Consider the following 14,087-nt stretch of genomic DNA (forward strand, 5'->3'; position numbering starts at 1 on the left):
CCCCCTGCCATGGGCAGGGACACCTCACACTAAACCATGTCACCCAAGGCTCAGTCCAACCTGGCCTTGAGCACCACCACAGAAGGAGCATTCACAACTTCCTTGGGCAACCCATTCCAGTGCCTCACCACCCTAACAGGAAAGAATTTCTTCCTTAGATACAATCTAAATCTCTCCTGTTTAAGTTTTAACCCGTTACCCCTTGTCCTATCACTACAAACCCTAATGAATAGTCCATTCCCAGCATTCCTATAGCCCCCTTTCAGATACTGGAAGGCTGCTATGAGGTCTCCACACAGCATTCTCTTCTCCAGGCTGAACAGAACCAACTTTCTCAGCTTGTCTTCATACAGGAGGTGCTCCAGTTCTCTGATCGTTCTCGTGTCCCTCCTCTGCACTTGTTCCACAAATTCCATGTCCTTTTTATGTTGAGGACATCAGAACTGCACACAATACTCCAAGTGAGGTCTCATGAGAGCAGAGTAGAGGGGCAGGATCACCTCCTTCGACCTGCTGGTCACACTTCTTTTGAGGATACGGTTGGCTTTCTGGGCTGTGAGCACACACTGAAGCCAGCTCATGTTCATTTTCTCATCAATCAATACCCTCAAGTCCTTCTCCACAGGGCTGCTCTGAATCTCTTCTCTGCCCAACCTGTAGCTGTGCCTGGGATTGCTCCCACGCAGGTGTAGGACCTTGCACTTGTCATAGTTGAACTTCATGAGGTTGGCATCAGCCCACCTCAGAAGTGTGTCAAGGTCTCTCTGGATGGCATTCCTTCCCTCCAGCGTATCAACAGAACCACACAGCTTGGTGTCATTGGCAAACTTGCTGAGGGCACACTCAATCCCACTGTCCATGTCAGTGACAAAGATGTTGAACAAGACCGGTCCCAACATCGATCCCTGAGGGACACCACTTGCTACTGGTCTCCAGCTGGATGTTGAACCACTGACCACAGCTCTTTGTGTGCAGCCATCCAGCCAGTTCTTTATCCACCGAGTGGTCCACCTATCAAATTGATGTCACTCCAATTTAGAGGCAAGGATGTTGTGTGGGACAGTGTCAAACGTTTTGCACAAGTCCAAGTAGATGACATCAACTGCTCTACTCCTGTCCATCACTTCTGCAGCCCCATCATAGAAGGCCACCAAATTGGTCAGGCAGGATTTCCCCCTAGTAAAGCCATGCTGGCTGTCACCAAGCACCTTGTTGTTTTTCATGTGCCCTAGCATGCCTTCCAGGAGAATCTGCTCCAAGATTTTGGCAGGCACAGAGGTGAGACTGACTGGTCTGTAATTCCCCAGGTCATCCAATTTCCCCTTTCTGAAAATGGGGGTTATATTTCCCTTTTTCCAATCATCAGGAACTTCACCAGACTGCCATGATTTTTCAAATATGATGGCCAGTGGCTTTGCAACTTCATTCGCCAGCTCCTTCAGGACCCACGGATGGATTTCATCAGGTCCCATGGACTTGTGCACACTCAGGTTCTTAAGATGGTCTCGAACCAGATCCTCTCCCACAGTGGGCCTAAGGTCATCATTCCCACAGTCCCTGCATCTGCATTCCAAGACTTGGGTGGTGTGGTCAGAGCATTTGCCAGTGAAGACCAAGGCAAAGAAGTAATTCAGAACCTCAGCCTTCTCCAAATCCTGTGTAGCCAGTTCTCTGGATAGCTTCTGGAGGGGGTCTACATCATCCCTAGTCTGTCTTTTATTCACTACATACCTATAGAGTTCCTTCCTGTTATCCTTAACATCCCTAGCCAAGTTTAATTCTAACTGGGCCTTAGCTTTCCTAACCTGGTCCCTAGCTTCCTGGATGACATCCCTGTATTCTTCCTCGGCCTCTTGTCCTTGCTTCCACCTTTTATAAGCCCCTTTTTTTCCTGTAAATTTTTCTCAGCAGCTCCTTATCCATCCAAGGTTTATCCTTATCCATCTAGAAAGGCTTTTGCTCAAAATTTTTAGCTAAACTAAGAAACACCTGCAGAGCAGAAGGCAAATACCACCAGGGAGATTTCCAGACTGCCTTTTCCCACTGTGCTGAGCAGCATCAGCTCTTCAGTAGGTCTTTTGAAGTCCACCACATCTCCTTCCTTCTCCAGGAATCCCTTTTCCACATATCTACAGGATTAAACTAATTCAAAAACCCTTCAAAAAAGGACCCAAATCCTTAGAAACAGACCTGACTGTGAGCTGACATCTGAGGATATGCCCAGGATTCCCTGGCTGCAGGAGATGTCTTGTGTAGGCACAGCAGTCTCATCGTCCTTGTCACCAAGGTCACCAATAGCAGCTGCACCCAAATGCATTTCCCACTTTGGCTATTTATGGAAGAAGAGAGAGAAATGTGTCAGAGCCCTTAAAGCCCTGGCAGAACCATTTTGAGCTAATTATCACCTTATAATGCCTGCCAAAAGACCTGCAGGGACAGGGCTGTGTTAATGCCTGTGAGATATTAAAGTGGAGTTAAGCAGCTCGGTGTTCCCAGGTGGCATCACTACCCTCCTGGGAAGCTGGGGTCCCCCCAGCTCCTGTCCTACGGGCAGGTCACCCATGTGCATCCAGTTCACAAAGCTTCACTAAACTATTCACACCCAGGGAGATAATCATATTGAGGAAACATCTGTGTTCTCCAGCTTAAGAGAGAGAGAAAAAACTGCTGGAAGAAAGGGAAAGAGGAAAGGTGGATCCCACATTACAGCAGAAATCCTCCCAGCAGTGCTGTCATGAAAACCTGCCTTGAGCATATTTTCTCAGGTGAGATGACAGCCCAGACACTGAGGCAAAAAGAAGAAGGAAGAAAAAAAACAACCCTTGTAACTGTGCAATATTCTAAAATGAGCTTCAATTTGTACTCTCTCTGCTCCGAGCAGCACGGGGGTCAAGCAACTAGTGGAGAATGCTTTCTCAAATGAAAATTCCCACTAAACTGGGATGCCAAGGCTGCATCAAAGCTGTTCAGGTTCCTATCCAGAGCTGAAGTGTGTAATCCCAGTTTCAGCCACACACCAGCAACATGCAGCAGAAGCTGGGAAGCCATTCTGGGTGCACACCTGAGGACTGTAAGTACAACTGCATCCCAGGTGCATTTTCAGCTGAGAAGAGATCACAGCAAACACAGAGCAAGAGAATAATGCTAGAGAGGGGTTTTTGATAACAGCACATAAGGACAGGACAAAGGGGAATGGCTTTAAACTGACAGTGAAGATTTAGATGAGGTATTAGGAAGAAATTCTTCCCTGTGAAGGTGCTGAGGCACTGGCACAGGTTGCCCAGAGAAACTGTGGCTGCCCCATCCCTGGCAGTGTTCAAGGCCAGGTTGGACAGGCTTGAAGCAGCCTGGTCTGGTGGAAGGTACCCCTGCATGTGGCGGCAGCTTGGGACTGGAGGAGCTTTAAGATGCTTTCCAGCCCAAACCATGCAGAGGTTCTATGATTGTATGAAAATGTTCCTTATGCATTTTTAACTCCATTTTACAAACTTAGTTTCATATACTTGTTAAAGTTTAACACGTTCCTGGGAGTTGGGGGGAGGAAACTGTCAGTGTTACTTTAACTCTCTGCATGGCTCAGCTGGCATTTGTGTTTCCCCTCTCAACAGATAAGTATGCTTTTACCTCCTCCCTAGTTATCCAACAGCCAAAAAAATTCAGAGGCAGAAGGAGGGGACAGACATCATGTAGGAAACTCAGTGATGGCAAATTTACTGCAAGGAAACAAAATACCAGGTAATCCTGCATCTTTTCTGAGTGTGACTTGTGCATTAACTCAAGTCATTAGAAATATTAATTATAGTGAACTGAAAATTAGAATTAAGAAACACTTAAAGGATTTGACCACTTCTAACACCCAAATCTGAGTTTAAGCTACCAAAAAGCAAAGGAGGCCCCCCAGCTCCCAGGGTTGCCACAGAAAAGCTGGGCTCTAATAGCATATCCAATGAGCAGAAAAAGTAGGGAGAAGATGTGCAGTGAAGTGGTAATGGATCTTTTCAGCAAGGGCTGTCATGGACCACCTGAAATTCCCTTTGCCATTTCTTGCTATAAATGTCATCCTCAGGTGGATACTTTGCTATAAAGGGATCTTTTATTATTACTATTATTTACTTCTGCATAGAGTAGCTGTTTATTTGAATATATACATCGTCACAGCCTCTGTCAGGGCTCCCAAGACAGCTCGGCTGCCAAATTCTACTCTTTTGTGAGTGGTGTACCCTGATTTTCTCCACAACTCACCCCTTTCTATCTTCCATTCCCCTCTCCTGTCAAAGTGCAACAAGCTTCACTGCAAAAGTTTAGCTTTGACCTATGCCTATATAAGGAGTCATTGCTTCTTAGGGGCTTTTTAGGGCATTAATCATCCCTGTCAGCAATGGGGCGCTTAGTGTGCTGGCTCAGGCTGAGAAAGGCTCATCAGGATTCATCACACAGGGCTCAGGCTTTTCAGCAGGGAGGGTTTAAGAAGCGAGGGACAAAGAAAGGTAATAAACATCTCTCTAATGGGCATGTCTGCAACAGCAGCGGAGAAACGCACTGGAGGCATTTGCTTTTCCCCGAGACGGCAGCCGGAGTTTATGCTGTATGACGAGCTCCTGCAGCCGTTAATGACTGAAAGAGCCACTTCCTATAATTAGATTTTCATAGGTGAAATGAATTTAGGCAGGCTACAGTGAGTGATTACGAGACTTAATGACGGTCTCTTTCCGTGCCCGCAAGGATGCTCAGGGAAAGCTGCATCCCAGTTATCTTCACCAGAGGCAGGCACGGCATAATTTGATATATTTTACACAGGGAGGAGAATGAACTCCTGGTAGGCTTAACATACCTACAGACCCTTACGGACACTAGCAGTGAGAAGCAGCTGCAATGGGGGAGTAAAACACGACAAAGGGAAATCTCTCCTGTCCCAGAGCATATACACATTCCCCTCCACCACCACCAGGGTAGAAAATAGCAATTATTTACCTTCATTAACATCAGCATGCTTAGCACCAGCTTTATCCCTTGTCCACCTGGGATGCAGATACTGATTCCTTACCTGCTGTCAACACTCTGCTCTTAGAAATACCCTTTATTTGAGCAGATCTGGTGTCTTTCCTGCACACCCCATTTCCAGCAGGGCTGCAGGAGCTCCCCGGGAAGCCACACCAGGACCTGTCTTAAGTTTTCTTCTGAAAGAAGTGCAGGCTGGGTCAGGACATTTTTCATCTGTCCATGGGAAGATGGAATTGATGGTGCATCATGTTTTTACTCTCCCTCTATAAGCAGCTCTTGGGAAGAAATAAAGCAGAATCGCTCCCTCTATGACTCCTTCTACAGCTGCAAACCCAGTGTTTTATGGATGTCACAGCTTTAATATTCCTTTCATAACAGGCTGTGGACATAAAAAGCTTGTTTGTCAAACCGTTGACTGCCTGGGGCTAAGCTGCTAATTCTGCTGTGTTGTTGTGGTTTGCATTGAACAAGCTGGCTTTCCAAGATCAAAAAATACATCAGCACAGGGTTGCAGCCACAGCCCTCCCTGATGCCAGCACTCCCCCTTCCCTGAGAGTGGGACAAGAGGGTGAAAAACTCAAGGATTTAGCATCCTTAAATACCCTCATTTTCCTTATTTCTTCTGGAGTTTGTAGGCCCCTTTGTTGGCATTGTATCATCCAGTGTATCACTACAATAATGCTATCAGACATGCCAGAACCTGTTCTGCCAAAATCCATTCTCAGGGTCCAGTTGATGCGCGGATAGACTCCACAACTAGTTAAAGTTGTAAAGTAGGTATGCTTTTATTCAGCGCTGAGGTGCATGGGGATAGCTCCTCCAAAGCATGCACACCTCAGGGTGGTTGTCCCTTTACACTTATTCTCTTAAGGTATACATATACATGAGATTGCTCAATCCGCCTATACATATTTATTACCTATCCCCGCTTCGTATTATAATGAGCCGGAAGGTCCTTTGCACTTGCGCAGTGCCCGTTTTGATCATGGGCAGGGGTCTCAGGATGAAGTAAATGAGTCTTCCTCCTGTGGGCAGGGGTCTTCAAGATGAAGTAAATGAGTCTTCCTCTTCTTAACCTTTACACCTTTTAATCTTCAGTCATGGATTTATGGTTAGTTGGCGCCCAGTCTGCTTCTCCTACTGCTTATCAGTAGGAACAAACATCCGTGGTTTTTGTCATGGTCTTAAGGCTTGATCACCCAGTCTGCTTCTCTTGCCACTTATCAGTAGGAATAAACATCCGTGTTTTGTCATGGTCTTCAGGCCTGATCGCCCAGTCTGCTTCTCCCCGGCTTATCAGCAGGACCTCTCATCTGCTTTTGTCAGCAGAACTAGCATCTGCTTCTTCCCCTCCAGCAATAATCAATGCCTTGGCAAGGTGGCCGTGGCAGATACTTAGGACAGACAATACTTTTGTTTAAGTAAAGGAATTCCTTTAACCCCCTTGTACAATTTCTCCATATTACCCCCCTGTACATTGGTTACCCGTGCATCAGTCCCCCCTTTTTTCTATAAAGTGAGTAAATTCTTTTACTATATTATTTATGACAGAGCTATCCATGTTCCTTCTATTGATTTATGGAGTGATTTTGATATAAATTGTATTATGCAAGGTACAATCAGTAAAATGAGTAATATTATAATTAAGATTAGAAGACCTTGTTTAAGTATATCTCTGAACCATCCAGTAACTCCTAGGTTGTTTAGCCATTCATCCAATCCACTTCCAGCAATTCTAAGCTCTTTCATATTCTCCTGCAATTTCTTAAGCTTGGCATGGATCGATTCAGAATGATCAGATAAGTTCATACAACACATACCTTCGAAATCCTCACAGCCATGTCCATGGGCCAATAATAAAAAATCAATTGCTGCTCGATTTTGTAAAGATGCATGTCTTACACTATCTGTATCCGTGGCAAGTGAGGATATTATGTCTGAAGTTATATTTAGTTGTTTAGCTGCCCAACATGCCAAATGATGTATGTCTTTCAATGCTTTCCCTGCTGCTATATTTGGTACAAATAATGCTGTTAAAAACCTTGCCGTGTGATTCCAAATTGTTAAAGTAGAATCACAATTTGGGCCTAATTGCTCGATGGATCGCTTGTCTCTGTGGAGGCTGCCCTTCATGTCTTGGACTAGTTGTCTTTTGGAGGCTGCAAACAGAGACAATTTGCCTAGATAACATGGTCCTCCAAAGGGTTTGGAAGGAATTCCCGGCCATGCACGATCTCCACATATCAAGAAATATCCTGGGGGCAGAGCTTTAGGTATTTCATCGCTGTATCGTAACGCTGGCGATGATCCTGAGCAATAAGCAGTTATATTATGATACCATGTCTTTTCACTAGTTACTCTGGTCTCAGGGACTTCACTTGACCATGTATGAAAAGTTATACAGCTCTGATTAGTTTTGTCAGATCCTAGGAGTCGGAGTTCTTGCATCGGGATAGTAGAATGATTTAAATTTTTTATTATTACTCCCAATTGGGCGGATGCAATTGTCCAATCAGTTCCTCTAGCCCTCTTGACCATTTCGGTTACTGTGGTAGAATTTAGAACCAAGGGATTTTTTTTACCCACCCCTGAAAATCAAGGGGGTTCAGGTATGGTACTCCAATTAAGCATGTTTGAAAAGGATTTCCCACCTGTGTTAAGGTCAGACAGAAATCAGTAACCCCAGTCTTATTTGCCCATGTGAGCCAGACATTCACGTTTGACCCTAGTATTGATGTTTCTTTTTCTATGGCTTGGACCATGGCATAGTTATAAAAGATTAATACAAATAATTGTTTCATTTTAACTAGCTATGTTACTTTACTTTATTTCTCGCGAGTTAATTTTAATTTCAGTCTGTTATTACCACTTGATGTGATTTTCCAGGGAGCCTTCGGGGCCTTTTTGACTCGAGTGTGATGAATCCAGGCGCTTTGTTCTCTAATTTTGATAGCAGTGAAAGTTGTGAGTAATACTTGGAACGGCCCCTTCCACCTTGGTTCGAGATCTTCTTCCTCTGTGGGTCTGAAAGATTTTATATATACATAATCTCCAGGTTGTATATTATGTACTGGACTATCCAGTCCTCTGCTTCGAGTTCCAGCCACATGTCTTTCAATTTTCCTGAGTTGTTTTCCTAACGCTATTATATAATTATTCATAGTTTCTTCTCCCACTTGGGGAGATATTCCCTGTTGGATTCCATATGGTCTTCCATACAGAATCTCAAAAGGACTCAGCCCTTCTCGAGTCCTTGGTTTAGTTCTAATTCTTAACAGAGCTAATGGAAGTGACTGGGGCCAAGTTAAATTGGCCTCCTGTCCCAATTTCACAATTTGTTGTTTAATTAGATGGTTCATTTTCTCCACCTGACCACTTGACTGTGGGTGGTAGGGAGTATGAAATTGCCAATCAATACCTAGTTGTTTGTTAATTTGTTGTACCACACTTGAAATAAAATGTGGTCCTCTGTCTGAAGATATAGTGGCTGGAACTCCAAATCGTGGTATTATTTCCTGTAACAATATTTTTGTTACCTCTCGGGATTTTGCACTTCTAGTAGGAAAAGCTTCTGGCCAACCTGAAAAGGTGTCTGTTAGTACCAACATATGCCTATAACCCCCTTTCCTTGGTAATTTCGTAAAGTCAATCTGCCATTGTTGGCCTGGTCCACTGCCCCTTCCAATTTGGCCCATTTTGAGTTTGAGATTATTTTTTGGGTTTGTTTGAAGGCAGAGATCACATTGTTGAGTTACTTGATGGATAGTAGCATACAAATTTCTAGCTATAATTCTGTTTCTTAAGTACTTATATAAAGCATCCACTCCCCAATGTGTTTTCTGATGCTCATTTCTTATAATGGCCCATAACAAAGAGGAGGGGACAATTATTTTCCCTTGTGGTGTGTGAGCCCACCCCTCTTTATTTAGTATTCCATCCTGATCTGTGATCAATTTCTGATCTTCCTTATTGTAATTTGGCTTACCTTCTATAGGAATGTTCCCATCAGGAATTAAGGCACCCTCTATAACTACATTTCTTTTTGCTGCTTCTTTTGCCTCTCTGTCCGCCAGCTCATTTCCCTCTTCCTGCATCGAGCTCACCTTTTGGTGTGCCTTGACGTGAATAACTGCTACCTTCCCAGGTAGTTGGACTGCTTCCAACAATCTCACTATTTCTTGTGCATGTTTTATGCTTTTCCCTTGTGAGTTCAACAGTCCCCTTTCTTTCCAAATGGCTCCATGTGCATGCACAACTCCAAATGCATATCTTGAGTCTGTGTAGATGTTTATGTTCTTTCCTTTTGCTAGTTCCAGAGCTCTAGTTAGAGCGACCAGTTCTGCCTTTTGTGCGGAAGTATTTGTTGGTAGTGGTCCAGATTCAATTACTTCTCTGGAGGTGGTGACTGCATATCCAGCATGCCGCTTTCCACTGATGACATAGCTGCTTCCATCAGTAAACCAGGTTTCTGCGTCGTCCAGAGGGGTCTCTTGTAGGTCTGGGCGGCTGGAATATGTATCCTCGATGGTTTTTAGGCAGTCATGATGTATAGGTTCTCCTTCATTTCCGCTGAGGAAAGAAGCTGGGTTGACAATGTTAGTTGTTACTATTTCTATATCATCTTGTTCCACCATGATGGCTTGATATCTCAGAAACCTCTGATGGGAAAGCCAGTGTCCCCCTTTTATCTCCAGTACTGCAGACACTGTATGGGACACTAGCACTGTGATTTTCTGGCCCAGAGTGAATTTGCGTGCTTCTTGAATATTCAGCATGACTGCTGCTACAGCTCTAAGGCACCCTGGCCATCCTTTAGTAGTAGAGTCCAATTGCTTAGAAAAATAAGCAACAGCACGCCGATATGGGCCCAGGTTCTGAGCTAGTATTCCCAAGGCAATTCCCTGTTTCTCATGAGAAAACAAAAGGAATGGTTTACTCACATCTGGAAGTCCAAGGGCTGGAGCTGACATAAGAGCCTCCTTTAATTGGTTGAAAGCTTGGGTAGCCTCTCTTGTCCAGTGAAGATCTCTGTTCCCATCAGCAATTAGTGCATATAGAGGCTTTACATGCAACCCGTAGTTGTAAATCCATAGTCTACACCATCCTGTCATTCCCAAGAAGGTTCGTAGTTCTTTTATTGTCTGTGGCTTCGGGGTCTGACATATAGCCTCTTTACGGCTCTGTCCCAAAGTTCGTTGTCCAGCACTTATTTCATAGCCCAAGTAAATTACCCTTTGTTTTACTATTTGGGCCTTTTTCTTGGATACTCTGTATCCTTGAAGTCCTAAAAAGTTTAAAAGGCTTACTGTCCAGGCCACGCAAGCTTCTTCTGTCTGGGTGGCAACTAAAAGGTCATCTACATACTGCAGTAGTTTTCCTTCTTCTGGTGGGGCTTCCCAGGATTCTAAGTCTTTTGCTAGTTGTTCTCCAAAGAGGGTAGGACTGTTCTTGAATCCTTGAGGCAGCACCGTCCAGGTTAGATGAGCTCTGCGTCCACTCCTAGGGTTTTCCCATTCAAATGCAAAGATTTTCTGGCTGGCTTCGTGGAGAGGGAGGCAAAAGAAGGCATCTTTCAAATCTAATACTGTAAACCAGGTTAGCTCTGGTGTAAGGCATGTTAACAGGGTATATGGATTTGCTACTACAGGGTAAAGATCTTCAGTTATTTTGTTAACAGCTCGTAAGTCCTGCACTACCCGATATGTACCGTCAGGTTTACGGACCGGTAAAATAGGAGTGTTGAAATCAGATTGGCACTCCTTTAATAGTCCTAATTGTAAGAAGTTTTCAATTATTGGGCGGATTCCTTCTCTGTCTTCATTTTTCAAAGGATATTGTCTAATTCTGACTGACTGTTTCCCTTCCTTGAGCTTGACTTGTATTGGGGCTGCATTTTTGGCTTTTCCAGGTCTATCTGTAGCCCATACTCCCGGAAATACTTGGTCTAATACATCCTCTCTAATCTCTCCCCCTGTTTGATGTGTAATTAAAATTAAGCTTAGCACTTCTATGTATTGTTGGTCCTTTACCTTTAAGGTGACTTTGCCTTCCTTGAAGGTGATGACTGCCCCCAACTGTTCTAATAAATCCCTCCCCAAAAGAGCTTTTGGGGAGTTGGGCATATACAAAAATTTATGTATGCCCCATTGTTTTCCCAATTGATATTTTAATGGTTTACAAAAATACGCCTTTTCACCTTGGCCAGTTGCTCCTTTTACAGTAATATATTTATCCCCTAAGGGTATCAGAGCTTCATTTAAAACCGAATATGTTGCACCCGTGTCAACCAAAAATTCCACCTCCTTTTCTTTATCCCCTAGCTTCATTATAACCAGTGGATCTGCTAGGGAAGATTCCCCCGGTGCCTGTCATTCTTCTTTCATGTGTGCAACCATTCTCCCCGTTTTAATTCTGTTTGTGCGGCAATTTCTTCTGTTTTCTGGACACTCATTTTTCCAATGTCCGAATTTTTTTGCACAGTGCACACTGATCTTTACCTAGTCGAGGCTTTTGTCCTTGTTCCCTTCTTCTCCCTTCTTCTACCACCGCCACTAACCTCTGCATTCCCTGTTTATAAGTTTCTTCACGATTCCTAAATACTCGCCATGCTTCCTCCAGGAGGACTTCTAAGTTTCTTCCCTCACTTGGTCGCAATTTTTGAAGTTTTCTTCTAATATCTCCTGTGGACTGCCCCAAAAAGAGAGAGACCAATTGTTGTATTCCCACCTCTGAGCCTGGATCTAGTGGTGTATTTCGGCGCATTGCTTCTCTCAATCGATCTAGGAATTCAGATGGTGATTCTGAGGGGCCCTGCTTTATCTCATACAAAATTGACCAATTTATAGTTTTTGGGATCGCCCTTTCTATTCCTTTAATAATCCATTCTTGGTATGCCTGCAGTTTCTCTCGCTCTGCAGATCGATTTGGGTCCCACTTTGGGTCTTGGAGGGGAAAAAACTCCTTTACATCTTGTCGCCTTGCTTGATAGTAGTCCCCAGCTAGATCACCTGCTGTTTTTAATATTAATTGTTTCTCAGTTTCTGTCATTGCTTCCAGTAGCAACTGTACATCATTCCAATCCGGATTATGTTGTTTCATTATAAATTGTAAATGTTTTGTAACGCCTACAGGGTCATTACGATAATCCTTTGCAATCTTCTTCCATGCTTCCAGATCCATTGTAGAGAAGGGTACTTTAATTAACATTGTAGTTCCTTCAGGTCCTATCGCCTCTCTCAGAGGTGCCTGTAAGACAGGTTTCTGCCGGGTTCGCGAGGAGACTGGACTCTCTGGAGGAGAAGCATCATCCAAATCCATACTTTCCCTTCGTTTTGGTGGGGGTTTGAATATATCTTCCAACCCTTGATCTGTATCTTGGTGAATTTTATCCTGTTTAATGCATCTTTGACCAATATCACATGATGAACAACATCGCTTTGGCATGTTCTTTTTTTCTCTTCTATCCCTTTCCAGGGCTAACACCAAGGGATCTTGGGGTGGCACCATTCCACAGGCTCTCTGCCATTCCGGATGGTTTCGGAGAGTGAAGAACATATCTGCATATGATACTTCATCCCACTTCCCTTCCCTTCTTAAAAATAAGATTAGTTGTAACATAGTATTATAATCCAATGTTCCATTAAGTGGCCACTTCGCCCCATCTTCTAATTTATAGAGTGGCCACCATTGATTACAGTATTTAATCAGGGTCCTCTTATTTTCTGTGCCCCCAGGCCCTGAAATTTCTTTCCAATGCACCAAAATACATCCCAAGGGGCTTTTTCTTAATATTCCTTTGCTTTGTCTCATTCCCATTTTTTTTTTTTTTTTTTTTTTTTTTTTTTACAATAAGACACTAACTACTTACAATAAGACTTACAGTAAGACACTACTTAATAGTAAGACACTACTTACAATAAGACACTACTTACAATAAGACACTACTTAATAGTAAGACACTACTTACAATAAGACACTACTTCCAATAAGACACTACTTAATAGTAAGACACTACTTACAATAAGACACTACTTACAATAAGACATTACTTAATACAAGAAGATACACAGGACAGAGGCTTAACACACAGGACCAAAAAACATAGACACTTCGTCCGTCTCCGGCCGCTCCCCTCGCGGAGACACGGAACCGCGGATTGGGGCTCCACACTACTTATAATAAAACACTACTTAATACAAGAAGATACACGGGACAGAGGCTTAACACACAGGACCAAAAAACATAGACACTTCGTCCGTCTCCGGCCGCTCCCCTCGCGGAGACACGGAACCGCGGATTGGGGCTCCACACTACTTACAATAAGACACCGCTTAATAGGACAGAGACTGAACACACAGGACCAAAAAACATAGACACTTCGTCCGTCTCCGGCCGCTCCCCTCGCGGAGACACGGAACCGCGGATTGGGACTCCACACTCGCTTCGTAGCTATGCTACGTCTCAGTCACACAGAAACACAAAGTTACACATGGGATCCCCCACTCACACTATGGTTCCGCGTACCCTCCTCACGGTTCTCAGAATTTGAGATACAGCGGAAACCTGGTGGGTTCGCTTACCCTTCACCTGCCCCCCTAGCAGGTCCGTCCTGGCTCCCAAAACCTGGGATACAGCGAAAACCCGGGCTCACCCGATCCGCTCCCAGGATCGCTAGCAGCCGCTCTATCGGTCGGCGAGCCCCCCCGCTTGCAAGCCCTACCTACCAAGGGGAACTTTGCTGTGCGCCAGACGTCTCTGTGCGCCTTACCAGCAGCCCCGGGCCACGCGTACGCCTTACAGGCCACCTAAATTACCAAAACCCAAATCACCAAAAACCCCAAACATACCGTTTCTCCGCAGCCGGCACAGGTTGTTGTCTGTCCCCGCAGTGAGCAGACGAGAAGCGGAGCTCCTCCAGGCAAGCAGCCTGTGGCGCCGAGGATGTCCACCCCTCAGCCGATCCTGCAGCCGGACAGAGGCCTCCTGCCTGGCTCGCCAAATTGTTACGCGGATAGACTCCACAACTAGTTAAAGTTGTAAAGTAGGTATGCTTTTATTCAGCGCTGAGGTGCATGGGGATAGCTCCT

General features: G+C 44.5%; 1 protein-coding gene across 1 annotated transcript; it reads right to left on the minus strand.

Annotated features, from left to right (window-relative positions):
- Positions 1-9,532: 9,532 nt before the first annotated feature.
- LOC117436160 (uncharacterized) lies at positions 9,533-12,555 on the minus strand. The gene is made up of 3 exons (XM_034062528.1): positions 11,499-12,555; positions 9,942-10,972; positions 9,533-9,583 (listed from the first exon to the last, which is right to left on the minus strand). Exons 1-3 carry the CDS (start codon positions 12,553-12,555, stop codon positions 9,533-9,535), a joined length of 2,139 nt encoding a protein of 712 aa, XP_033918419.1.
- Positions 12,556-14,087: the final 1,532 nt, after the last annotated feature.

This window comes from Melopsittacus undulatus, chromosome 4, assembly GCF_012275295.1.
Source record: "Melopsittacus undulatus isolate bMelUnd1 chromosome 4, bMelUnd1.mat.Z, whole genome shotgun sequence".
NCBI classification, from domain to species: domain Eukaryota; kingdom Metazoa; phylum Chordata; class Aves; order Psittaciformes; family Psittaculidae; genus Melopsittacus; species Melopsittacus undulatus.

What these genes read in the sequence shown, in the direction of transcription:
- LOC117436160 (XM_034062528.1), bottom strand. Translation starts at nt 12,555, where the DNA reads ATGTTCTTCACTCTCCGAAACCATCCGGAATGGCAGAGAGCCTGTGGA. An exon ending in AGGACAAAAGCCTCGACTAG is followed by an intron (nt 10,973 to 11,498) that starts GTAAAGATCAGT and finishes CACATCAAACAG; the next exon opens with GGGGAGAGATTAGAGAGGAT. An exon ending in CAGCCCTTGGACTTCCAGAT is followed by an intron (nt 9,584 to 9,941) that starts GTGAGTAAACCA and finishes TTGTCAACCCAG; the next exon opens with CTTCTTTCCTCAGCGGAAAT.